The sequence below is a fragment of the Lissotriton helveticus genome, chromosome 5_1 (genome assembly GCF_964261635.1).
Source record: "Lissotriton helveticus chromosome 5_1, aLisHel1.1, whole genome shotgun sequence".
NCBI classification, from domain to species: domain Eukaryota; kingdom Metazoa; phylum Chordata; class Amphibia; order Caudata; family Salamandridae; genus Lissotriton; species Lissotriton helveticus.
This window is the reverse complement of record NC_136065.1, coordinates 1,729,226,569-1,729,254,407: the sequence shown is the minus strand read 5'-3', so window position 1 is coordinate 1,729,254,407 and position 27,839 is coordinate 1,729,226,569. Positions and strand designations below refer to the sequence as shown.

Genomic DNA, 27,839 nt, shown 5'->3' with positions numbered 1-27,839 from the left:
GAATGTGTTATACCACCATGACCTGGTGCCAAATGTCTATTAAACGCGATGAACAATGTGGCATTGAAGCCGGGGATGCATGTGATGGAGATGATTTCGTTTAGAATGTTACTGAAAGATGCAAGGTATGGTACCCGAATACCGTGGACTAAATATTGTCTGACAAAAATAATGTATCCTGAAAATCATTTACAAAAATAATGATAATTTAAAATCTACAGTCAACGGGATTTTGATAAACAAATGTAGGACACACTATTAATGTCAGGCTTACTATCGGCATCTTTGTTTAAAAAAATATTTTTGGAGGTTTGTACATCAATCAATCAATGGTCCACTTGATTATCTGAATAGTCAGGTCTTCAGGGACTTTTCGGATCTCTGGACTATTGTTGCTGTTACCGGTCTTAGGAAGTTCTGTGTACGGATAGCTGAATTTAAAGACTATCGTATTTCACTACTGGAATTGCGTTTTGAGGTATTGTCTTTTTATTTTGGATATATTCAGACTTCAGTATTTTTACAGGAAAAGAATGCAAGACACACACACACAGGCAGCTTTAGGTATGGACATTTTCTGTATATAATGCACCAAGATATGTCAAAAAGGGGTGATGCCAAGAATATATTTTCAGTACAGGAAGTGATGTTATTGTCGTCCTTCATTGTAAGATGGTTTCAAAGGAAGCTTTTTTACATTTGTACATCACATTAAGACTAGATATTGCTTACGTTCTATTTCAATTTAAAGGAAACAAAATTGAAGTATACTTACTCCACACTCACTGTATGTTTCTTAAGTTGAGGACCAACTGAGATCATCAGTATTGAGAAATTAAAGGAAAGTGCAGAATAAAAGCCCTTGAATGCCCATACTGGCCATCACATAATAAATGCATAGGTATAGTAATGTTTTGAAGGAGCACTTTTAAAATGTAAATAGACATTGCCTTTAATCAATATACATTTTTCTTTCATAAAAAAGAGCTGCTGTTGGGTGATGGACTGTAATCAATATACTAATAATATTTACATGCAAGTCGACCACATAGATTATTTTGACAGACTGTCATTTTGCATTGAAGGCTACTTATTGTGAGCCAAGTGCATTTCTAAGAAGCTCATTTCATAGTCTTTCCATTTTGGCATATGGATACTAGTCAATCTTAGAAAGAAGTCACTTTTGTAATATTGTCCTATTCCTGGCATGGGTGCTCCCCGGCAGTCCATTTTGCATCTCCAACGCGGTAGGCAATGATGTCTTCATAGGTAGCTGTTTCTTCAATTTGCAGGCCCTGTAAGAAACAGTAAGTTATAATTCCCTATTTAATTGTAGGTTATAAATTTATCACATTTGTTGTTTCATTGTAAATTGAGATCTGCTCCTAACCAGAGATAGGCTCTGCTGTTTGGAAATTACTAGATGGAGGACTTCTATTTCCTCAAAAGACCAATCAGTCTTTAAATCAGGTGATAATGACTGCATGAGGCCTGGATAGAATTCTGACTATGCTAACTATGTTACATAGGAGCCAAAACTATGGAGTCAAACTGAATTACCTCTGATTTAGAAAACTCTTCAAAATCAAGCTCTTTCAAGAGACCTAGCCTTCGACAGCTAGGTCTGCAATCAAAGAATGCTAGGGATGTTGATCCTTTATTCCTGACTGGACGTTACAGCTTGGTTATAACCTCTATTGTAATGCATATGTGCTTATATTTTTTCCATTAAGCTGCCTGTAATTCCAGCCTTTTGATGACATTGGATGGTGATAAATAATGCTTTATAAAACACTGATATAAATAAATTAATATATTTACCTCGTAGGTATGATCCTCATCAATCTGAACAGGTTTATTGCTCTAAAAAAAGGTACAAAAATATTTTAATAAACAATTGCAGATTAGTTTCTCGATATAGCAATATATACATTATGATGTATACAGTATGCATTAGATAGTCCCCTGAAATTACTTTTCTAGCTAAAGCAGTATACAGTACACAGTATACTGTATATGGCATAAATAGTACAGGATATACATACAGTATAGCAGGTGTAATGTATTGACTGGTGTAACAACAAATACAAAACATTCAAATATGCCAGTTCTCTCCTAGAGCTGCGTGCCCTCCACCAACATTTGTCCCGTCAACCCACAACAAATCAGGCCCTGATCTCATCATTGATGACCCCTCATCTATCACAAGCTTACTCCCATGGTAATTGACTGGTCCATTACCACCCACCTAAGCATCACATCATCAACTTCGATCAGAACGCCCTCACCCCACCTGCCCCCGTAAACATTGAAAGGCTCCCTAAACCTTTTTCCTTACCTTAGGGGAGACATTACCAAGAATGATGCCCACGATATTGTAGTTTTATACAGCAGCAATATCCTTCCCTCATCAGTTGAGTTGATACCCTGGCACATTTAAAGTCAAACAATGCTAGAAACGTATCCAACCATTGCTCACGCAAAAGACAGATTAGTAATCTAAAAAAATGTGTGAAACTCCTCTAAATCCCTAAATTTTTACAGAAAATATAATCCCTAAGAAACAATTACAAGCTTGCTATAACAGAAGCATCTACGTGACAGTTCGTGAAATCCTCCAAGATTCCTATTCTAGTCTACTTTACCACCTCTGTCATGATCAACGGTTGCCTATTTCTTCAACTGGTCTCTAAAATAATTTGCTAACTAGATTGTCTCAGCCATAAATAACCAGCTACTTAACCCATGCTCTCAGGGTGAGCAATAGCCAATCACTTTCCCAAATGAGATCTAGATGGGGTTACCCTGATCAGTATGTAAAATACCAAATATCAACTAGATCGGTTACCTCAGAACATTATTAAAGTAAACTTTCCCCTTTTCATGTTGCAAGTTTATCAACACTTTTCTCTACTGGGAAAATGTTTCTGACATATGGAAATGTGAACAAATCACCCTAATTCTAAAGATATCAGATATTGACTCTAGCTTGCCATCCAGCTCCTAGTCTGTGTTCAGCCTCCCATAGGTGAACAAGGCATTGTGAGGCGTATCACCTTCCTATATCAACTCTGAACATCGCCTCACAACAAATCAGTCTGGCTTCCACTCTGGGAGCTGCATCGAGAAAACAACTGTATAGATCTTAATTGGTATTCATTGGATTTTGGATGGCGGTTATCTGGGCCTGTTAGTGCTACTGGGTCTCGTAGTGATGTTTGACATGATTGAACGTGGACGACTTATATCATTACTTGAGCGCTGCATCGGTTTCTGTGGATCTGCACTGAACTGGTATTTCTTTTTCCTTGCCAACAGTTTTCAAATGTTTAAGAATTGATGCCACACATCAGCGCTCTCTGCATTGACCTGCCAGTTACTCCAGGATTCTATCTTGAAACCCACACTGACTGCATCATGAAACTCCAAGCTCAATCAGCAAAGGTAAAAGTATCTCCATACATCAGGATGTAAACATACCCGTATTAAAATATCCTCACCGTGCTACTCAAACTCAAATCAAGGATGGCTGATAACTTCCTGAACCACAAATACAGACAAGCATTTGCAATGCAATTGGTCTCGCCTTTGGGACCTTATATGTATTCAGCTATGCATTAGCCTGGGTGCGGAAACATCTACTGTTCTTTAACATGGAGGGAAAGTAAGAACCAAACTGTGTGACACGCCAGGTATGGGAACACGTTATGTTATGGTACAATGATTTATAACACGCACGGCTACTCATGAGTGTCCCGGCGCGAAAGCCAATATTCAAAACAGTAAGGAACAGGGGGAGATTACTGATTAAGTAAACAGAAGGGTTTTTAGTCTTTTTTTGAACATGCAGGTGTCGGGAATGCTGCGCAGTTCAAGGGGGAGAGAATTCCAAGCTTTGGCCGCTTTGAAGGATAAAGAGCTACCTCCAATTCCTACCACCGAAAGCGAGGAATCGAAGCTAGGCAGTGTGAAGCAGAACGCAGAAGCTTACTTGGAGTATAAAAACTAAACCGCTTCCTCAGATAGAGGGGCCCTAATCCATAAATGGCTGAGTGGGCCATCGTGAGAATATTACATTTGACTCTTTGGGCCACTGGAAGCCAGTGCAGATCCCGCAAATGATGTTTTACACTAGACCTGCCCGGGATACCCATCAGAACTCTGGCCGCAGCGTTTTGTATTACCTGAAGTTTCTTGAGCTGGTATCCTGGAAGGCCTATATAAAGTGCATTGGCATAGTCGAGGCGGCTAAGGATCAGAGCAGGCGTGACCATCTCCATAGCAGACCTGGGTAACAGGGGAAGAAACGTCCCAAGAAACTTCAATGTGCCAAAACATTGGCCGGCCAGTTTCTTTACTTGTGTAGAGAACCTTAGATTTTCCTCAAACCAAACACCCAAGTTTTTGACTGCCTGTCCCGTGGAACTGGGGAGGAGTTATTCAGGCCACCAAAGGGCTTCCCTGAACTGTGGGGAAAGGATCCGAATAAGAGGAATTCAGACTTGTCCTCATTACACTTTAACTGGGGGCTGCAAGCCATTTAAAAAACGGCTGTTAAACAGTTGTTTGCTCTTGTAGGGGAAAAATCTGAGTCCTTCCAAGTAAAGAGGAGCTGGGTATCATCTGCATAGGCGATGATGTTTGCTCCCAGATCCTCAGCCAGATAAACCAGAGGGGTGACATAAACATTAAAAAGGAGGGGGCTCAGGTACTCCCATAGTCACCTTTTGTGGGGTTGATGAAAAAGGAGGTAGCCAAACTGCCAAAAATGATTTTATCCATTCCCACGCTGGGCCGGTAACAACAATGTTTGCGAGACGCGTTAGTAACAGTGAGTGTGGCACCGTATTGAAGGAGGCAGAGAGATCCAATAAAATCAGGGCCGCTCTCCTGCCCCATCCAAGCATTCTCTAATGGCTTCTGATACTTCCACAAGCGCCGTCTCCATTCTATAAGTGGCTCTAAACCCTGACTGAGCAGGATGTAACGATCCTGAAGTCTCTACAAAGTTGGCCAGCTGCTTAAAGACTGCCTTTTCACATACCTTGGCTACCGCTGAAAGGAAGGAAATGGGGCGATAGTTGGCAGGGTTGGCCGGGTCAAGAGAAGGTTTTTTTTAGCAGAGGGGGAAGTTTGGCCTGCTTTCATTCAGGCAGAACAGTGGCAGATTGGAAGGACAAATTAATGAGTGAATTAACTTCTGGATTAACAGCTTCTGCCACAGCGGCCAGCAAGCGGGCCTGACAAGGGTCAGTGGGCGAACCAGATTTCAGTGATTTCAAAATAGTCAGTGAGTCTTGGTGAGCAACCGCAGAAAATTCAGACAAGGAGAAGGATGCATTAGAAACATCATGGCTAGGGAAGGCCATATTTATCGGGATAAGCAGTTCCTCCAGAGTTGAAGACATCAAAACTGGCTCGTATCGACTGGATTTTATCAATGAAGAAACTCAAACGTTTCTCACACCAGATGACCGACGGTGGTACTGATATCTCCTCTGCCCTAGAGGCACAAAGCTTTGCACAATGGAAAACATTTCCTTGGCATTATTACGAGACTGGGCTATGCGCTCTGCATAATGCTGACTTTTGGCTAGGTTTATGGAAGCGTAATAACCTTTCTGGGCCTTTCTAAGTGCTATTTTAGCGAAAGGGCAGTAGGCCACTCTCCAATTCCGTTCTAGTTTTTTGCAATATCTTTTTTGCTCTTTAAGCTCCTTTGAAAATCAGGGTATGGATGAAGAGATTCTAACCCGCTTAGCAGAACTGAACGTAGCTAGCTGTTCCACTGCCTGAGAAATGCAGCTCTCAAAATTTTTCACCGCTCCCTCCAAGCTGGTGGACGTGGGAGGACGGGAGTTTTTTCAGGGTTGAGCATAAGGTTGAGGGCTCAATTTTGTGTGTGGGTTTCCCCTGGACCTGTTTACTAGGAGCATGAGGCGCCTGAATGGTCCATGAGAAATTGATAAAAAAATGATCGGACCATGTTACTTGAGGGGGTACAGTTACGCATAAGGGGAAATACAGCAGATCAGATCTAACGTATGCCCTCCCTGATGCGTAGGACCATTAAAACATTGAGCAAGTTGGGCGATGTTCAAGGAGTCATATAGCTCCCTAGAATCCCTTTCCTCTGCACAATCAATGTGAATGTTAAAATCCCCAAGGAGAAGAAACTTAGGAAATTGCAAAGCTAGAGGAACAGCAATTTTGAGTGCTTTTAGGAAATCTCCGGAGGGGCCAGGGGGTCGATAAACCACCATGCCACCCAGCGTAAAAATGCGGCAAGATTATAATAGAGAAATCAAGCGTTTCAGCTTATCCAACTGTAAAGACCTCGCCTCGCCGGAGGGTCCAATTGTCTCTGATTACAACGGCGACACCCCCCTTCCCATTTTACGATCAGCCCTGGAGATCTTAAACCCCCTTGGAATAGCAAATTCAATGGCAGGATTCGAGAACTCACTGAACCATGTTACTGTAATAAAAATAAATCCAATTGTTCATCAGAGAGTAGTTCAAAAATTTCCTGAGCGTGTTTAACCGCAGAACGAGCATTGATTAATGCAGCCTGAATGATGCGCTCTCTAGTAGTGTTAGAAGTTCGAGAACCCTGAAATTAAGTATTAGTCCCAGTAGTATGTAAGTGGAAATTACAGTTTTCACAGGTCAGATGCAAATCATCTTTGAAAACCCATCCGCCAGCACACTTACCGGCGCTATAGAGAAGAGCATGCAGCTCCTTGTGGCTGTAAGAGAGACCTGGGCCAGGCACCTCCGCAAACAAACCGGCAGTATGGCTGGCGCTGGCTGCTCCCGGGACGAGGACGGGCGCAGACGGGTTTGCCTTAGGCGGACGCCAGCGGCGAGTCCGCGCAGCGTGCCTATTAATGAGCACTTCCCGGTAGCAACTAGAGCACTGCCTGCCTAAGATAGCGGCCTCTATTGTCTACCTCAAGCCCACCCGGAAGAGTAATAGAAGACTGCTACTCTAAAGTGACATGTGTGCGAAGAAAGAGGAGTTCAGACATCTGCTATATCCTATCCAAATCAATATCACTGAGCTGCTTCTCGCTCTGCCGTCTGTTTGTTCCTTTATGATCCCAAATAAGCTTTGCTGGATCTGTTTACTGATATCTACTGTTCCTTGTTATGCACTGCATTTATTTGTTGTTGAATGTCAAGTGCCCACATACTCTTCAAGGCCTGAACACTATAGCAAACTTAAATAAATAATAAATAAATAAATACATGAATTAAGGTGACAGAGGTCGTCTGCCGACCTTGAACTGCTCTGTGTCTATGCCACAATCTGATTGGTAAGGCACAGCTATGGATAGATGCATGGCAGGCGGAATCCTTTACCTTGTATGGTGCAGTAAGAGGGGACAAGGAAATATGCATGGAGAAAGGAATAACTTTATGGCAGAGCAATCAAACATTTGGTGGGAAATTGACGATTCTTGGAGTTATCAATCCAGTTCAGTTTTTAGTATTTAGAAAGGTGAGGGGACTGTAGTGCGGCGGGGCCACCTGGAGTATGGCTGCAGCTGCCCTGGAAATAACGGTAGAACACACAATCTAATTATATGCTGGGTGGAAGACCCCGAGCAGTCTCCGGCCGTTTATTTATCCCCTTGGGTCGAGCCCACCCAAGGGGTGTATGGATGCGTGAATGTGCAACATAGTAGGGGAGAGCCCAGATGGCTCTCTACATCCCTCCTTTCTTTTAGTGACAGAGTCTTAGGCAGTCCAAAACTCACGGAGAGGTACATACAAAATCCTACAGTCTTTGGCTAGGCGCCGGGTTAGGCCGGAGACCATACTTCTGGCTCTGGGAGCTTGAGCTGACCACATAGTGCGCTGAGGTGCTTGGCGTTGACCCCCTCGTCATTTCTTGATGGAGTCGATCATTCTCAGAGTGAGCCTCTTCTCGATCTACTGGCGATCTCATTGGTGAATAATTCAGCGGACCCAGTGAGCCAGGCGGGGTGACTCTTGTAGTGTGTTCGAGGCATTCGGTCTCTTGACTTGGACTTTGACTGTCAATCTTCTTGAAGTTCGACACGTTCCTCGTGACAGACTGCTGGCCACATTGGGCAGTGACCATGGTCCCTTGGACGTTTACCACGGTCCATTCTGCCAGCTCATAGGGTGTCCTGAACTTCCATCCAGGGAGCCTGTCTTTGATAACTACACGATCTCCCACTCTCAGCTGAGGTTCACTGGCCCGACGAGCTTCACTCGCCTTCTGGTTTGTCATTGCTCTTCTTACTTGGACAGAGTCATTGTCTCGTTCTTAGGGCACCCACAAGGGGTCTGTCGGAATGCCTTCCCGTGGTGGCCTCTTGAAAAGCAGATGCGACAGGGCACACTTTTTTTTTTTTTTTTTACATTTTTCAAAAAACCTTTATTTGTTCCAAGTGATTACACAGCTCAGATCGCCTACAACCCTGTGGCCGGCGGCAAGTATTGATAAATCAACTGTTTCCGTCAGTAGTAACACAGCCCATCAGCCGACAACCCGGGGGTCCGGCGGCAAGTTTCACAGCAATGCGATCAAACATATCAAAATATATGCATTACATACGACATCTGCATTCCCCGGCAATAAAGTCTAGTTTGCTGGAGGAGCACGCTATCTCCTATCAATCACACATATCCATTGTGTCAATCTTTCAAGAGACCGCAGTGCTGTGGTATGGTGTATCTTAATCAATGGGAACAAACTGAACAGTTAACCGTTGTCCCTCCCTGCACCCCTCCTTGTACACACTGCGCCTTTGGTCGGCGCCACACTCAATCGTCACACTGAAGGATACCGTCCCGACTGCGACCTCAGCCCTCTCGTCACGTCAAGGAGACCGTACGCGACCCCCTCAGCCTTCCCTCGTCATAGGTCTCTCCCTAAAAGCAGAGCAACACTCATGTTCTTAACTCCCCAAGTACCCAGGGTCGCTCAATGGCAGAAAGCAGTCAGCTTAGGTCGGCAGCTACACCGTCATCACAGCAGGAAGGGGTCACCGGAGGCTCCCAACGTCCTCATTTGCGTCTTCACCCTGAGTGGCACCACTGATGTATGTTTTATACAATGCCCAGAAGTTTTTAGGGCGGCTTATGGGTGGTAGCAGTTCGCTATAATGTTCAGTTTGAGTGCAACAATAAAGCATATCTCGTGCCCAGCGGGTAACTGTAGGCAGTGGGCCCCTCATCCAGCAGAGCGCCAGCACCCGTCGCGCCACTAGCAGCCCCATGTCAGCAAGACGTCGAATCGGCACTGGAAGACCCCTTGAATGTCCCATGAGAGCCAACGCAGGATCTGGAGACATCTCCACCTCCAAAATCTTGCTCATTTCGGAGAATATTTTCATCCAGTATTCCTGTATTCCTGGACAGGTCCATGCTAAATGGAGAAAGTCTGCGATTGGCTCTTGGCATCTCTTGCATGCCGCAGACTGTTGGAGGCCATGCCTGTGCAGTCTCTCAGGGGTATAATATACCCTTTGGAGGAATTTAAAATGAATCAGCCTGTGCCTTCCATTTAATGAGATTTTCCTGGTGTTAAGGCAACAGTAATGCCACATTGCATCATCAATCGTTACCTCTAAGTCCTTCTGCCAGGCCGTTCTGGCCTTCATGAGCCGATGCTCTTCATGGGACTGAGCAATCTTGTATAAATTGGTCACGAGTTTACGGGGGAAGTCAGCCTTTATCACATATGTTAACTCCGGGACCTCCGGGGGTTCCGCCAGGTCCGGCCCCAGTAGCTCCAGAAAGGCGCTACGGAGTCTATGGTACTGGAATCAGTGCAGCAGTGTCAGGTCCCCCCTAGCGCCCACCACCTGTTCCCATGTTTTTACCGTGCCGTCTTTAAAAAAGTCACCTGCCAAGTGTATGCCAAGTTGTTGTAGAGCGCGCACCACTCCCCTCTCTCGCACAGGGGAGAGCCACACCGTCCAGTCCACTGGCATTAGGGGCGAGTAGAGCAATACGCTCCCCTGCCTCGACAGCAGGGAGTGCCATGCATGATTAGTAGCCATAATCGAGTCAAGAATACCCGTCCTGTGGTCCATGGGCTGGAACACCGTCACCGGAAGGACAAGGGGCTCCACGAACAGTGTTTCCATAATCACGTGCGGGATACGCCGTTCCCCATGCACCCAAGTATGTAAGTGTGCCGCCTGAGCCGCACGGTAGTAGAGTTCCATATCAGGGGCTCCAAGGCCTCCTATGCTATATGGTAATGTAAGAGTTGTCCATTTTACTCTGGGTTGTTTACCCGCCCATGCGAGGTGAATCAGCAGTTGCGTTAAGCGCTGGAAAAATGCCCTCGACAACACAATTGGAATGGCACCAAACAAAAAGAGGAGCCTAGGCAAGCCGACCATTTTCATTATAGCGATTCGACCCATGAGCGAGAGAGGGATCTTATTCCAGACAGCTATGTCATCTTCCAGTTTGCTAATCTCCGTAGTTTTCTCTAAGAAGTAGCTCTGGGTCTGTGTGTAGACGTACACCTAGGTATCTGAAAGGGTCCTCAGTCCATTGCAGAGGGTATTCCATACCAAATCTTTGAGTGGCAGGCGTCAAAGAGAAGGCCAGCGACTTTGTCCAGTTCACCTTTAAGCCCGACAAGACGCCGAAGTGGACCAGCTCTCTGAGCATTGGCGAAAGAATATTTTCTGGGTCATGAACATAAAGCAACATATCATCCGCATACATGGATATGACTATGTTGTATGTGGGAAAGCGAATACCTTCGCTGCCGTGGTATTCCCTCAGCGCACAGGCCAGTGGCTCCGCCGCTAAAGCGTATGGCAGCGGGGAGAGCGGGCATCCCTGTCGTGTCCCTCTGCCAAACATGAACGGTTCCGTAACCAGATTGCCAAGTCACACCCTAGCCGAGGGCTTATTGTAGAGCCCAGTCCCATCCTACGCAGCACCAATCTCAGGAAGGGCCACTCAACCGAATCAAACGCCTTCTCCATATCAAGAAATACAGCGATGGCCTTCGTATCCTGTTTGACGTGCTGCATCGCACCCAGCACCGTGCGGATATTATAGACAAGGTTCCTGTCGGGGATAAAGCCCGCCTGCTCCGGTGCCACCAGAGTGGGCGCCAGTAATGGCAATCGTGTCGCTAAGACTTTAGCATATAGCTTGGTATCCACATTAATCAAGGAAAGCGAACTGTAGGAGCCGCATTCATCATGCGGCTTCCCGGGTTTCAGTATAGTAACTAATAAGGCTTCTCGCATAGACTGTGGCATACTGCCCTCCACACATATGTCATCAAACAGTGTTGATAAATGAGGGATCAGTTGTTCCCTAAAGGCTTTATAGAATTCCACTCCATTCATGGACGTCAATGCCTCTGCTATCTCATCCTTTTCTATGGGGAGCATCAAGAATTCTCTATGGGTGTTAGAGAGCACAGGCAGTTCTATGTGCTCCAAATATTCTTGGATCTTATCAGTTAGGTCGCCGCACTTCGAAGAGTAGAGGTCAGAGTAGAAACTACGAAATGTGTTTGCTATACTGCGTTCATCCGTAACGATCAGGTTGCCATCAGTCCTTAACTCAGTCACCTGCTGTTTCCCTCTCCTGCCCTTTAGTATATTGGCCAAAACCGAGCTAGGCCTCTCCCCTTCCCCATAGGTGCATGCTGTGGCATATTTGCCCATGTGCTTAACCTCCCTATCCGCTTCCTCGTGGTATTCCGTAAGAAGGGACTTCATTTCCTCCACAACTGCTGGGTCTGAGCCCCTCAGCTGCCTCTCTTCCAGTTTCACCAGGCGGCTCTCTAAGTCAGTCAGCCTCTGCCGAATGGATTTGAGGACACTGGAATGTTTGGACATGGCAATCCCACATATATAACCCTTAAAAGCCTCCCAGAGCGTCTGGAAACTGTCAACCGACCCCACGTTAGTCTAAAAAAAAGACGTCTATCGCCTCCGCGATATCGCCCCTGAATAAGGGGTCCAGGAGTGAGTACGGTGGGAAGCGCCATGTGAAGGGGGGAGAGCCTTCGGTGGAGCCACAAGGACCAATAATAGCGGTGAATGATCCGACAATGTGCGCGACAGTATTGTACACTCTCTCACTCGGTCCATCACGCTGGAGGAGGCCAGCCAGTAGTCTATCCTAGTGTGGAGAGCATGAAAGGCAGAATACTGTGTGTACCTCCCTTGTGTCGGGTATCTGTTCCTCCACGCTCAGCCTGAGAATTTGCGTATTAAGCAGCTGTGCTGCCGCCGAAGGCCTGCGCTGGGGTCCTACAGATCTATCCAGCACTGGCTCTAGCACCAAATTGAAGTCCCCTCCCCACAGAATTTTTGAAGTGTTGTGCATACTTACAATGTCTGCTAGGGATGGATAGAATGCCGGGGAATCGTAGTTTGGGCCATATGTGTTAGCCACGATAAAGGCCATCCCCTGCCCCCTACAGCGTGCAATCGCAAATCTACCCCCTGCATCCACTTTTAAAGCAGTTGAAGTGAATCTCGACCTGGGGTTCACCCAGATCAGAACTCCTCTTGCATGGGTCGTAAAGCCTGCTGCCACTACATTCCCCTCTAGACATTTACTGTGTAACATTTTACTGGTGAGTGGTAAGTGCGTCTCCTGTAGGAGAGCTATATCTACTTTCTGTCTTTGTAAATAGGCAATCACCTTCCGCAGCTAACGGAAGTCATTCAGTCCTCTTACATTCCATGTTAAGGCCCGAACTGTGACCGATTTATCGTGGTCCCCCCTGTCAGGCGCGGTCAGTGCAGTTATGAATGTGATAGTGTGTTACTGCATAAAAGACATGTGGACCTAGCAAAGCCAGTGTGTGGTAACAGCGTGCAGCCCCTCCCCCCAAAACCCATTCAGAACTTAACTCAACAACCTTAGCCTCCCTCAGCAGAACCCCCCAACTGGGCCTCGCCGAAAAAAGTATCCTCCCTCCCTCCCCCTCCCCCTGTCCCGGTCAAAAAATTCTCCATGGAGACCGATAGGGTGCGATGCACGCGGGCCGAGGTAACCTGCCCGTCTACCAGGCGTGTGTGTGCGCACTGCTCTGGAATCCCCCTCGCCACAGCCCGCATCAGTGTATAGTAAGCACCAGAGTGGTTGTTCTTGAGTTGCACATTTTACAGCAGCCTAAGTGTCTTTTATAGTTAAACAGCATATTCCGTGGCATCCACAGTTCCTAGGCACATCCCAGATAGGCTAGGGATCTGGCAGCGGGGGGAGCCGCACAGCACACCGACCCCTCCACAACGTCCGGAGCCGCGTGGGGACTCAAGATCGCCTCTCTGGTGCAGGATAAGTGCAGGATAGTGTAGATACGGGCAGGAGCCTCCGGGCTACGCGGCCATCTTCGCCGCTGGCAAGCTCCGCTCCCACAGGGCACACTTTGTTGTGCTGTGCGGTGTCTGACGATAAACCTCAAGGAACTGATCCAGTGCAACTTCCGCGTCTTCTCCTTGGTCTAATGCAATACGCAGCGCTCAGTTGATTGTCCGCATGTGACGCTCTACTTCCCCATTAGCTTGAGGCCATAGCGGGGTGATCTTCCGGTGGCGGACTGCCTTTCGCTCCAGGTACTCTTGGAATTCCCGGCCTTGGAAGGATGGTCCATTATCTCCTTGGGTAGGCCCATGAGTGCAAAAGTCTTGATGAGGACTCTGTGGACGTGGGCGAATGCTGTGGATGCCACAACTTCCTCAACGGCAACTTTGAGAAGGAGTCGACCATCACCATCATGGTGCGGACATCTGGGAAACTCCCAAAGTCTAGAATGACTTTAGTCCACATGGTGTGACAGGGTTTTTCGGTGATCACGGGCGCCAGCGCCGGATCTCCTACTGTAATGGTGCAGGCATGGCACTGTCTTACCATTTCGTCCACCATGGAGTCCATTGCAGGAGCTGTCACCTTTAAGTACCTGGGGATCTAAATCTTCCGCCAACCGACTGACCTGTTTGACGGATACATAGGGCGGGCGGTGGCAGCGCTCAGATCCCAGATACGTTTTTGGTCCACACTCCCATTGACAACCACGGGCAGAGTGGCCCTCGCCAAAATAGTCATGCTCCCTCGCCTCTTGTACTATTTTGCTACTCTGCCTCTCTTTATCCCAACACCCTTTTTCTCCAAGCTTAATGCGGTCCTGCGGGACTTTGTCTGGGGCACGTCCCGGCACCGACTGGCGCTGGCAAAATCATTCCTACCCACGGACAGGAGAAGGCTGGCCGCCCCCTGTTTCGAACACTACTACCTAGCCGCACAGCTCCAATGGATAGCCCGCTGGTTGGTGGATAAAGGGATGAGAAGACACAGCCACAGGCGAACCGCCATACTCCCTGGAGTGTCTCACAAAACTTTTTAATCCGCTGACATTGCCTGAGCGACCCGCCGTGCTGCTACTGGCGGTGGCGTACAAATGCTTCCCCAGAGCCCTGTTCCTCACGTGAAGGGTGATCCCGTACGCACCTGCCATACCCCTGGAGGGTTTCCCGAGCGGAGAAGGGGTCCTCACACGCCCCATGTTAGAGCAATGGAGGGAGGCGGAGGTTCAGACGCTGGGTGACTTCTATAGGGATGGAAAGCTAGTGGCCTATGAGGCGTTGATCTCTGAAGAAGGGCTTCCTCCTGGGGGGTTCTTAATGCATTGCTCCCTTGTTGCAAAGCTGACGGGCAGATGGGGGGATGTCACGAGAGAGCCCGAGCAGCATCTCACCATGCAGTACCTTCACGTTATGGGGAGGGGTACGCATCTGGTTCGATGGTATGCTGCGTCACTACGGATACACATGGAGACTAGTCTGGCCCCACTTAGAGGCAAATGGGAGCGGGATTTAGGAAGGACACTTACTGATAGGCAGTGGGAGAAAATCCTTAAAAGCCCGGTGCGCATCCCCAGGAACATTCGCTTTCGCCAGATCCAGCTCTACGTTGTTCATAGAGCCTACCTCACACCTGAACTAATCAACAAGTACTTCCGCAGATCTGATGCGCCCTGTCCCAGATGCGGAGAGGTGGGTGCAGACCTTCTCCACCTCTTATGGAGCTGCCCTGAGCTGGGCGCTTACTGGAGTGCCATTAGTGAGCTCCTTAGGAAATGCACCGGGCGTGTGATCCCCCTTGACTGGCCTGAATACATTTTGCACCAATTCCGGAGACCGTCCAAAGACAAAGTGTCATCGCACTTTTTAGACCTGGGAATGGTGGTGGCAAAGCGTCTCCTCACAAGGCGATGGAAGGCGCGTGACCGGCCCGGCGTGCAGGCGTGGACTTCTTCTTTCCAGGCATGGCCTAGAGCGGAGTGGACTGCCATAGACAGAGAGGAAACACTGGGACTCCGCAAGGAACCAATAACACTGGAAGAGCATGCTTAGCACCCTGCAGCTACCGGATAGGGTTACAGATACGGGGATTGGGGAGGACTAGACAAGTACTCTTAGGGGTTGGTGTACACCGTGGGCTGCTCTCCTGACTGGATAACGCATTCGATGTTCCACTGGGCCGTATAGGTTTGCAGCATAGGAGCAGCTGTGATTGGGGGTGCACGCACGCGTGGCAGGGGGCTGAGGTGGGGCAGGAGGGGGTCGGCAAGAAAATGTGCCTGTGATGTGCCTGTGATTTTGCCGCTGTTGGTTTTGTTCATTCACAGTTGTTATATAAGCATCATTTCTTTGGGTCCACCCAAAGCCCTGCTATTATACAGGGCTCAACGCAAAGACAGTTATGGACTAATCGGGAACATATCTGTTCAGACAACCCGAGTTCTAGCCAGCTCTGGACGATTATCCTTTATTTCTGAGGTGCTAAACCTTTGATACTGTGGCTCCTAATTGTTATGTTACTATGCACTTGAATGACCCATTGACATGCTCAGGCTGCTGTTCCGCGCTGATTGAACCTCATACTGTATTGCGTGAAATTTCAAATGCCAATAAACAGATTTGGCAAAAAAAATGGAGTCCATTGCAGGAAACCAAACTTTGTTCTTCAGTCTTGGCCATCCATTGGTGCCCATCATGCGCCAATGAAAGTATCCTCCTCTGTAACTTCTCTGGAATCACGATCACATGTCCACGTAGGATGACTCCTTGTTCTCCGACACTGAGTTCATGTCGCACTTGCCAGATTTGTTGTCGTGCATGGCTAACTCATCCCTGAGATTTGGCGCTCCGTCCAGAAAATGTGCCCTGCCATTGCCCGCCAGCGCAGTCTTTACTCTGGATAGTTTTTATTCTGCAGCAGTGGCGTGGCCAATTTCCTCCTTTCATGGCTGTAGGGTACGCTCCCAGTGAGACCATCTTTACAAACGCCTGAGACCGCGACACATCCATGGATGACTCTGGAGGCGCAGCAGAGTCCGGGTGAGGCAACAGATAGTCGGCCGGGTTGTGGGCCCCGGGACGGAAGTTAACCTTGAAGTTGTATGACCGCCCATCTTTCAATCCTTGGGGGTGTCAATCTGGATGACCCTGCAAAAAGTGGTATCAAAGGCTTGTGGTCAGTCACCACCTGGAGCTCTTGGCCACATAAGTATAAGTGAAAATGTTGACATGCCCATTTTATTGCTAGGGCGTCCCTCTCGATATGGGTATACCTCGTTTCAGTGTCTGTGAGGGCCTTACTGGCTTATGCCACTGGCTTCTAGGTCTCAGGGCCATGCTCTTGAAGAAGGACCGCTCCAAGGCCGACAGGGCTGGCATTGACGATCCGTTCAGTGCGCTGTCCCGGATGGAAGTAGGCCATCACCGTTTTGTCCAACAACTCTGCCTTGATGTTGTGGCATGCTGTGTTGGTGGTCACGGTCCGTTCCCACTTGTGGTCATTGCGTGTGAGGGCACAAAGTGGTTCTGACAAAGCTGTTAGATTGGGTATGAAGCGTCCACAGTATGTAGCCATACCAAGAAAACTTCTCACTTCTGTGGGGGTTTTCGGGGTGCTGGCAGGCCAGATGGCTGCGGCCTTTTTGGGATCAACTTGAAGCCCCTCTCTGGTGAAAATGTACCCAAAGAAATCATTAGATTCCTGGTAAAACAAACACTTGGGCTTGTGAAAGTTTAAAATACACAAGAAGTATCTAGGAGTCAGAGAAAAAAGCTCTAAACACAGAAAACCTTTTAGACGTAACAAGAACCAAGTATTGTGGACCAAATTATTCAGTAACACCACGTGATACAATAAAATACAGTGCACGTGATTACTCTACTGGGAGACACTTACCCATGGGTAGGTGAAAATTTTCCCATCAGTTGTGGACCTGTTCCACCATTTTCACATCATGTGGGTTCTCCTTACCCAGGAGTTAGTGTGATCACAGTCACAAGAGTGTAGGAAGACCCTATCTTGTTGTCTGGTGGGTGGTGTCAGTGTAATATGACAACTGAAAAAAGCAGTGCAAATGAAGTGATTAGTGATAGAATAAAATTGGGTGAGACTGAGTAGAAGTGAACATTTTTATAAATTCTCTCAGCTCCCCAAGCTTAAAAACAATAGTGAATAGACGGATTTAACAAAATATCCGTTCAGCAAATAGTGGTCTGTGAAAGTTTAGCCCACAGTCTTTAAGTATCATCAGGACGGCTCGGAGTTGGGTGTGATGATCTTCCAGGGTGTCTGAGAACACTAGGATGTCATCACTGAGGTTAATCACACCCTGCAACCCTGACAGCGCTTTCCTGGTGCCGTTTTGGAAAACCTTGGCTGCCGACGACACCCCAAAGCTGAGCCTCTTGTATCTCTGGAGTCCTACATGCATTGAGAATGTCGTGATATACCTGCTCTTGTGTTTAAGTTCTAGCTGGTGGTAGCCCACGTTCAAGTCTAATTTCGAGAGCCACTTGGCTCCGTTCAAATCTGCGATGGTGGGCGTGATGTGTCGTTCCCTCTTGACAGCCACATTCGGCAACCTCATGTCCATACAGAGCCTGATGGCTCCTGGCTGCTTGGGCTTGGGCTTGGGTGCCACGACCAGCGCGGACACCCACGGGGAGGGACCGGATACCTTCTTAATCATGTCGAGGTTCTCAAGCTTTTTCAGTTCTTCTTCCACCTTCGGGTGGAGAGTGAACAGCACTTTCTTGTGTTTTAGAGCGACCGTTCTCACCGTGGAGTCGATGTGGAGATTTAACCTCTTCCCCTTGAGCTTTCCTAGACCCGTGAACAGGGTCGGGAACTCTTTCAGGATTGCTTCAGCATGTGAGTCCTGGATCTGGTGCGCAAAGAAGACTAGCCCCAGGTCTTCAGCTGTGTGGCTTGACTTGAAACCTGGTTTCTGTGGAGTGTTTCCCACTGACGACTTGGGTGTGGATGACTCCTCGGAGTGGAAGTGGTTCTGTTCCTCCATATGTGTAGATCCGAGCCTTTGAGGGTGCGAGTGGGGGCCACGGCGACAGATGGTCGTACTGTTCAGAGTCCATCACATTGACAGAGGCCCCTGTGTTGATTAGGGCTTGGACCACTGTCCCTCCTAACGAGATGGAGCACATGGGTGGTGGCCTTCGGCAATTGCCGGTTCTGCTGACATACGACACGATGAACACTTCATAGTCGTCATCATCATCTTCGAGTGTAAGACAGCGTTCCTGCTGCTGGGTCTCGCTTGTCGAGGGTGGGTCCTTGATGGAGACCTGGTGAAGGCAATGCGACATTCCCTTCGGCCTCGGCGTGGCCTGTCCGATTGACTGCTGTGGCACACCTTTGCGAAGTGATTCATTTTTCCACATCGGGAGCATGACTTCCCTCTTGCTCCACAGACGTTCGTTGTTGGGTGCTCTTCACCGCAGTAGCCACATTGCCCCCCGGGTTACGTCCTTGATGCTTGACGAGACGTGCTGGGGCGCCGTTGGATTGCCTCAACCATCTCTTCCTTGATGGGCACGTGCCTGGACGTGCGTGGTGCAGCGACGAGGGTGTGAAGGGCAGTCTCCATTTCCTCCGCTCGTACGTCTGACAGTTCGTGTGACCGAGCCAGGATGAGGATCTCGTCCAGCGAGATTCCTGGTTGACGAAGGATCAGCTTCCGCAGGTGTTTGGAGCGGCATCCTAGTAAATATTTGCCCTCGTATTTCTTCTCTGTGAATGTCTACCGACTCCCTGTCTGACTGCGACGCCCGTCTGAACTTGAACCTCTCGAAGTCGGGGTTAAGTTGAGGGTCGAAATGCCTGTTGAGGGCGGCGACTGCCGCCTCGTAGTCGTCATCTTCAGCTGTGTTGGGGAGTGTCTCGAAGAGGTCATAGATCTCAGAGCCTCCGTAGTAGATGAGTAGTGACCGCTTTACCATGCCATCAGTTTCCCTGGTGCCCTTAAAGTAGTGATTGAGGCGACCGACCCACGCTTTCCACCATGGGGCCGCTGTAGCGAGATCCGCCATCTCGCTGAACGATGGCAGTGGAGGAACAGCCGTGTGGCCATGTCCTGGTGGTGGTGCATTGGTACCCCTGACCGAGTGGTTCCCTCCGGCTTGCGGAGCCGCTGGGGCATCTAGAACTTGGTTGCTCATGGCGCCTGTTTGTCAGAGCGATGACGCAGTCTTGGCGGGAAGGGGGCTCGCGGGGTGTGTGTGCAATTATATGTGGCTACGAGGTACCAGATGCCGGCTGATAAGCCCGTCAATGTGGGCGAGGTGTCTCTTGGTCTTCCTGTGGCTGTGACTGTGGATGACCTCTGTGAATGGATGGTGGGGGCCTGCGTGAAAGCATGGGGGCCCGTGGCCTCTGCCGTCCTCTTTCTTCAGCGTGGTGTCTTCCCCTTCCTTCCACTTGTTCCCGTGACCATGTGCTGCCACGTCTTGTGGGCCCTGCCGTGTTCTGCCCCGTCCTCACTCAGTGGCTTTTTGTGCAGGCAGCAGGCAAGGCACCCGTGTGGGAGGGGGCCCTAGGGCCAGACGGGGAATCCAGGCCTGTTTGGGGCCTCAGCGTGGTGAGCAGATGCAGTAGCATCTGCGTGGGGCAAGAGGTCACAAGGAGGCCACCCTAGGCCAGAGCACTCCGACGATCAGCACACAGGGGGGAGGGGCCGCAGTACTGTGAGGCACCTCAGCAGGGGCAGGCCTGGGCGGGAGCTGCACTCACCAGGGAAGGCATCGTTGTCCACGTCGGCGCACACCGCCAGCTGAACAGGCTCCCAAACACACAGAGGAGATGTGTGGGCAGGTGCGGGGACGGCATCAGGGATCACAGGGTATCAGCCGCAGCAGGCAGCAGGAGCTGCTTGGGAAACAGGAGCGGAGCGTCCCGGGTGTGCACCGGTGGCGCTCTGACAAACGGGGATTGCAGAGGCGGGCACTTGTGGGGCACGACCGGCCTCGTCGCCAATGTAGCGTGACGGGGACACATGGAGTAAGGCCGCAGCTGCGCTGGAAATAACGGTACGACACACAGTCTAATTATATGCTGGCTGGAAGACCCCGAGCGGTCTCCAGCCGCTTATTTATCCCCTCGGGTCGAGCCCGCCCCGAGGGGTGTATGGATGCGTGCATGTGCAACATAGAAGGTAGAGCCCGGATGGCTCTCTACAGAGACCTCACAAAATGCTTTGGAAGTGAGCGAGATTCATAATGGATCTTTGAGAATTTAATTCTGATAAACTGAAGAAGAGGACGGCATGTGATAGAAGGTGGGTGTTGTAACCTACCTGCCTTTCCCTTGACCTATCTGTCCCTGTTGCACAATGGTTTGTTCCTAGAACCTTCAGGTGAAGGCTGCATTAGAATGTTGGTGACTTCTGCCCGCTCTGGCAAGCTGGAGGCACTGTTTTCTTTATCTTTACATTAATAAAGTAAAGTTGTTACCTGCTACTGGTGTGGCTCGTTACTATAGTGGGGTTTGGTGTATAAAATGGAAAAAGGAGCCGAGAAGTTGTAGCTTGGAATGTATCTTAGTTAAAAAAAAAAGAACTAAGACGGGGTTGCATTTTTTTTGTTTGAAACCATCAGTCTGATCACAGCCAATGAACACAGAGATATGTTAAAGTGCTAATGCAGCAAGGCAATGAGGATGTCAAGGGGAACAGGAAGGAAATTGCAGCATACAGGGCAATTGCAGAGATGCTCTCAATTAATTTAGTTGGGTTTTTCTTTTCTGGCTTTGCTGATTAGTCGAGCTAGTTCATCAGTCACATTCTCTACAATAAACACATACATTATAAACATCATGAAAAATTAAAAGAGATAAAAGTGTTATTCAATCATATTTTCTGCTAGTGCTGTAAATATCAATCGAATGCTTTTACCAAAAAGTGGTGATGCAGGTGTAGACGGCACGGGGGAGGGGTGTGTGAGAGAGAGAGACTTTGATAGGCTGCCCCGGGACACCAAAGGTGGCCACCTACGAGGGCGGCCACCCTTAGTGCCATAGGATGGCACAGACCCTGAGCGGTCTAGTGGTTAGGGGGACCAGTGGTCCCGCAGTGAGGTCACTTCCTGTTCTGGGGGGAGGAGTTGAAGGGCTATATAGCCCAGGGGGCGAGGGTCAAGCGCCCTCTTTGTTCCGGTGTTGTAAGTCACCCCACTTAAGAAGCGGGGTCTGCCCTCCTTTTTTCTCACTGGTACTTGTGTCTACAGTTTCCACCCGGGGGTGGGGGGGGGAGGGGGTATTACAAGGGTTGGCAACTGGTGGGTCTGAGCATAGCAGGTTTCCCCTGGAGAGTATTGGGGCGGTTTACTCCGGCATTATGACTCTTTCTGGGGTGATTTGTTTTTCCATGGACTAAATAGGGTGTTTTCTGCTCTGGGTCTCCTCAACTTCACGGTGGCCTTTCATTTGTGGCCTGTTATCCTGTCTGCCATTAGAGTCCTGGGGGGTCAGACTCATGGACACTTGCGTAGACCTTTCTGGCAGCAATAGACAGGGAATATGTTTGTTCCCTTTCAGTTAGGATATGAGCTGGGACAACAGCATTTCAGGCAAGTGCCAGTTGAATAGATAAAACGGGGTGCGCTGGGAGCCATGCGTGGGACGTCAGTCAGTATTTTGGATTGCAGTATAGAACTTGGAGTGTGCCTAATGAACATGGGGGGCATATTACCAACAACTAGCGATAATTTTTGTCTCTAACTTGTTTAGAGACAAAAATTATCGCCGCACATCGGCGATTTTTATCGCAGATAAACCTTGCTATTAGCAAGGTTTATCGCAAATGCGATAAAAAACGGCCGCAATGCATGAATATCGCTGAAAAGTCAGCGATATTCATGCATTATCGAGCAAATGCTCTTAGCCATGTTATCCACCTCCCATTGGATAACATGGTGAAGAACTGCTCAGGGCAGGTGTTAGCTTTTGGAGATATTCGCGCTTAGCGCGAATATCTCCAAAAGTTGGTAATAGGAGATAGCGATGTTAGCGACTGTTTCCAGTCGCTAACATCTTGGCACGCCCACTTTGCATGTCATTAGTGATAAATATCACTGACATGCAAAGCGGGGCCCAAGATGGTCGCTATCTCCTATTAGCTGTCACTAACTGGTGTTAGCGACAGCTTGGTAATAGGGAGATAATTTTATCTCCGCTTTCTTGGCTTTTAAAGCCAAAAAAGCGGAGATAAACCCCTTGATAATATACCCCATGGTTCTTAAGCACCTGCATCTTTATTTGGTAGGTAATTCTGTCTGGGTGTCAGGAAATGTGAGAAGCCTGGACGGGGGCGACTGTCCTCCAGACTTGTTAATTACATCTAGGGGGCGAGGTGTTGTTTCACTTGGAGCGCAGGGTCCTGCTACAGACAAGGAGGGGCACGCTGTGCAATTTGACCTTCCTTTTGGGGCCTTGGAATTATGGTGGTCTGAAATTGGAAAGTTGCTTGATTAGGGTGGCCCCTGAGACTTCCCGCAGGCGTGTGAAGAGTGCCATGCGCATATTCTCTGAGCAAGGGAATCTCGGCTTCATAAGCAGTCCGTGACATACCGAATGTACGGGTGCCCTAATGAGGACGGTGTTCTTAGATTAGAAGTGGGGATAGCCACTTTGCTACTTGACCTACCAGAAGCTAAGCTGAGGGAGCATCGGGTTGTAAAGAGAGGAGAGATAAGGTGTGGGGGGACTCTGGGACGGCGGCTGCCGCACCCAGAGCCTTTGGCGGAGTTACAGGGCGATCCAATACAGGAAGGTACAGAAGGGTACCCTCTACAGCAGCACCGGAAGGGTGCGTGAGCGAATTATCCCCCAGGGAGATCCACTGTGGATCCTGGAGGACCGACGGCGCCCCGTTAGTCCTTCGGGCGGTAGTGCACCTGAGCAACCGGGGGTTGCCAACGCTCCGCTCCCCCGAGGAGGAGGGGCGTGAGTATTGGGCGAACGAGGGGTTCGCCGGGGGAGGGGTTAGACCTTCCCCCCCAAAACTGACAACGCCCCTACGGTTAACACCGCGGGGGTTATGACTCATCAGGTGGGCGGGTCGCGAGGGGCGGCCTGCTCTGGATCACCCGTAAGATAACCCAACATGTCGGCATAATGTATATGCTAATAAATCTGCAACAACTTTCTCCATCAACTTGTGTTGTGTCGATTATTGGTGGAGGGGTGTGTTGTATGAAGAGAGGTCTGGGTTTGGGCCGATATTGGCACTATGATAGGCTGCCCCGGGACACCAAAGGTGGCCACCTACGAGGGCGGCCACCCTTAGTGCCATAGGATGGCACAGACCCTGAGCGGTCTAGTGGTTAGGGGGACCAGTGGTCCCGCAGTGAGGTCACTTCCTGTTCTGGGGGGAGGAGTTGAAGGGCTATATAGCCCAGGGGGCGAGGGTCAAGCGCCCTCTTTGTTCCGGTCGCAGCGGCGGGTTGACCCTCGCCCCCACCCCCAGGCTGACCCTGCATCGCGGGACGGTGTCTGCCCGGCGTTTTCCCTCCCATCCGCTTACCCTGATCTTGGGCAGATTGGGGGGTTGTTTGGTGTTACTAATGAATTATCTTTGTGTTGCAGGCGGAGTTACAGGGCGATCCAATACAGGAAGGTACAGAAGGGCACCCTCTACAGGAGCACCGGAAGGGTGCGTGAGCGAATTATCCCCCAGGGAGATCCACTGTGGATCTTGGAGGACCGACGGCGCCCCGTTAGTCCTTCGGGCGGTTGTGCACCTGAGCAACCGGGGGTTGCCAACGCTCCGCTCCCCCGAGGAGGAGGGGCGTGAGTATTGGGCGAACGAGGGGTTCGCCGGGGGAGGGGTTAGACCTTCCCCCCCAAAACTGACAACGCCCCTACGGTTAACACCGCGGGGGTTATGACTCATCAGGTGGGCGGGTCGCGAGGGGCGGCCTGCTCTGGATCACCCGTAAGATAACCCAACATGTCGGCATAATGTATATGCTAATAAATCTGCAACAACTTTCTCCATCAACTTGTGTTGTGTCGATTATTGGTGGAGGGGTGTGTTGTATGAAGAGAGGTCTGGGTTTGGGCCGATATTGGCACTATGAAGGAAGGTGTTTAATAATGATAAAAAATGGAACACTTACCTGAAGCTGTCAGCTGCCTCCTGCGTCGTGCCTCGTTGTTCTTCTTCCTGGTTGCACCAAAGACTCCCTGTGCAATCTCCGTGCTGCTCTCATATTATGAGAGCAGCACGGGGATTGGCCTGTGCGGGCTGCTTTGACGCTCCATTGAGGACAAGGAGTCTGTGCTATTTCTCCAACCCGGGTGTTCAATACAGCCAGGCTGGAGAAACCTAAGTGTGCATGTGTATTTGGCTGGCCTGAGATGGCCGGCCAAACACTCATGCGCACTTATAAGTGCACCAAACGGTCCTTGTGCCCCCACCCATGGCCCCGGCCCCGCCCCTCCCTGCACATGCTGGCTCAGAGCCGGCAAATGAAAAATAAAATGATTATTGTATATTGTTTTATTTTTCAGATGCTGGTTCTTAGCTAGTGGGGCGGCGCTCCTCCGCCATTGGGGAGGAGCTGCCTCAGGCTTTTACCTAAGTGCTCATCAAACAATTCATAGCACAATATAAGCACATTGTGTACAATAGTATTTACCAATAGATAGAACTATAATTCAATTAAAAATAATGAAATCAAACATTTCTTAATTGGCAGGATCGAGGCCACATGGCTTCATAATTCACTATTTGTGGTATCATTTTATTATTTTAGAGAAATGTGTGCAATGCTTATAGCACAGTATTTCAAGTAATACTTTTCTTTTTTTTTATTTAAAAAGCTTTTATTGGCGAATATACAAAAACATACAAAAATATATATATAGGTGGAGTGTACATAAGAGAAAGCTTTTTGTAATGGCAGTAGGTGTCAATCTAAAGTTCTGCCAATCAACAAGGAAATATGCAGTGCTTAATCTGGGGTGGTGGGTGCAGATTCACACTAAGCATTGCATTTCTGGGGACCGGGACATATTTTCCTTCATGAGAATTTGACCTATCGCAAGAGAGAAAGGCAGAAAACGAAGAAAGAAGTAGGAAAGAAAGATAGGAAAACAGTGACAAAGAGAGAAAACAGATGAAAAAGATCCTGCAACGGTGTCTTACAGAGTAATGAAGTGTAGGGTGGTGGGAGCAAAAATACACGAGTCAGAATCAAAATTAGGTAACCTCGGTATTCGTCTACGCAAGCATTTGGCATCACCTTCGGGGGATCTTTAAAGTACTTTGAGAACCTGCAATTATTTTATTTCACAGGTTGGATACGGGAACATTAAATGTATAGAAGTCATCAGGGCAAACTAATCGGACCGAGAATGGGTGCTCAAAACGGCCAGGTATCCCCTCCCACTTTGCCCATAATTTCATTAATCAATGGAGCAGGCACATTTAAACATACACAAACACGTCAGACTAATTACAGAATAATAGGATAATAGAAAATCTCAGACCTAGCCTTTCTTGCTGTAGTCATATTAATGTCACTTTAAGCACTCAAACCAAAACGTCAATTTGCCTGCCTGCCCTTTTATGGTTTGTTATGTAATTTCTCGCACGAGTAAAGAGTTTATAATGACGCCTCAACTAGCACAAATAATAAGGAATGAAAGTTAATGCCTCGAGTAGTACATAATCCGATCCGAAATAATCGCCAGTCAATAAAGAAATTGAATACTAAAACATCTGATTTAAGTTAAATATTTTGCTTTCTGTAGAAAAACACTTTAATAAAGAGATACCTATCCATAAAGCATAAAAAGAAGGATAGGATAACTATGTTTCATTACAAGAATGCAATACTTATTTGAATAAATTCTGTATAAATTAATATTATCTAACCATTAGTCTCTATTGTTATGGTACTTATGTTCTCTGTGTTACTTGTCAAGCACTCTATCGCACATATGTTAGGTATGTGAGACAAATACCTTTAACAAATAAATACAATAAATTCAGGCTTCTGGGAGCTACACTACTATTATTTTCAGTATTCACAGTTTAATAGACTAACTGTCATAGTTGCAATAGTGAATTCTCCACTTGCAAATAAAAACACATTTTAAATTGAAATATGCAAGTGTAAGTTTAAATAGTATGCATGTGATAAATACCAGTTTGTAGTTGATAGTCATACTTAGATGCTATAAGTCCACAATTGAAGTAAACACGTGCTAATTTAACTTAACTGAACTTTTGAAATAATGTTAATGGAGAATCCACGTTAACATTGAAAGGCCTGTTTTCAACCTTGGATTGCTGTTTGCACAAAATGTTTTTCTCTTTTCCTGTAGCTGTTGTAATATTTGAGAAGCCTTCTGTATGTTTGTGAATATGCACTTGTTTAGTATTAGACAACTGATGGTGAGGTTCTCACTGGGAAGAGAGGAGAAAACAGGAGAATGATTCATGGGAAGGACTGTCTAAACTGCAAAATGTGAATGGTGTATCTTTTCAAGGACTAGCGTCTATAGACCATTGCACAGCTGTGAGAAGATTGGGAGTTTCCTTATTCATAGGAACTTACCAAAATCCTATCAGATGTTGCAGAAGATGAGAAGAAACATGTTACGACTTAGAATGTTGTGTGTTTATGTTAGTGTGTGTCACTAAGACAGAGGGGGGCTGTTCCTTATAGCTTCTTTCATCCACACTTGCCAGGAAAACATGTTTTATTAAATCCTACAGTTGATTTTTTTTTTTAAATGGGAAATCAATTGTGGAAAATGTACTCGGTTTAATGACCCTGCCTTCCTTCCTGTGCTCGGCCTACATGTTTCTGTCACCTTTCCCTGTGGCCTTCACCAGGACCATGAGTCTCACTGCCTGAGACCACTCCTTACTTTACTTTATGCTACATAATATACACCTTCTTGGAGTTTGTTCCAAGTCAGCTGCAACATAAAAGGGAGATTTAGCTTGCAATAGTAGTGGGCACTAAGCAAAATCCTGCGCAAAAACGTTTCAGACAGGTATTTGTAACCTAAAAAACCTCCATCTCCTATCCTCTATTATTTTGTGGGCTGATATCATTCAGTGCTCCTGTGTAACACACAGGTAGTAGCACGCCCCTTTCCACAGTGGAACAGGAAGAACCCAATGATGAAGCATGCCACCAAGGGGTAACCCTGATGGGTGAGGATTATACTATGAAAAGCATTTTGCTCTTTCCCAAAGGAGGACTAGCCCATTTGTTGGAAAAGGGCTCTCTATTTTGTGTTGGAGAATCTGGCTAGAGCCCCCAGGATGAAGCCAGCATTTCTCTAGAAACCGGGGAACATCACTGAGGAGGAGACAGACATTGTAGTTGTATTTACAGCAGATCGCTACATGATCGGATTCCATACTCCCTTAGTAAAGCACAGATGGTGGCCATGTGACAGATGGTCACTGATGGTGGAGGCATGTGCTGTGTGGGGCCTCAGGAAGCAGTGGCAAGATAGGAGGAGGAGGCGTA

At 48.0% G+C, this 27,839-nt stretch overlaps 1 protein-coding gene across 1 annotated transcript in view; it reads right to left on the bottom strand.

Moving 5' to 3' along the window:
* Positions 1–346: 346 nt before the first annotated feature.
* Positions 347–27,839, bottom strand: part of LOC144753801 (B-cell antigen receptor complex-associated protein beta chain-like) — a 336,771-nt gene continuing 309,278 nt past the window's right edge. The window contains exons 5-6 of the mRNA XM_078641373.1: positions 1,822–1,863; positions 347–1,295 (exon numbers count right to left, since the gene is read on the bottom strand). Of these exons, the coding sequence (XP_078497499.1) occupies positions 1,197–1,295; positions 1,822–1,863 (141 nt within the window). The 3' untranslated portion in view covers positions 347–1,196. The remainder of the gene's footprint in view (positions 1,296–1,821; positions 1,864–27,839) is intronic.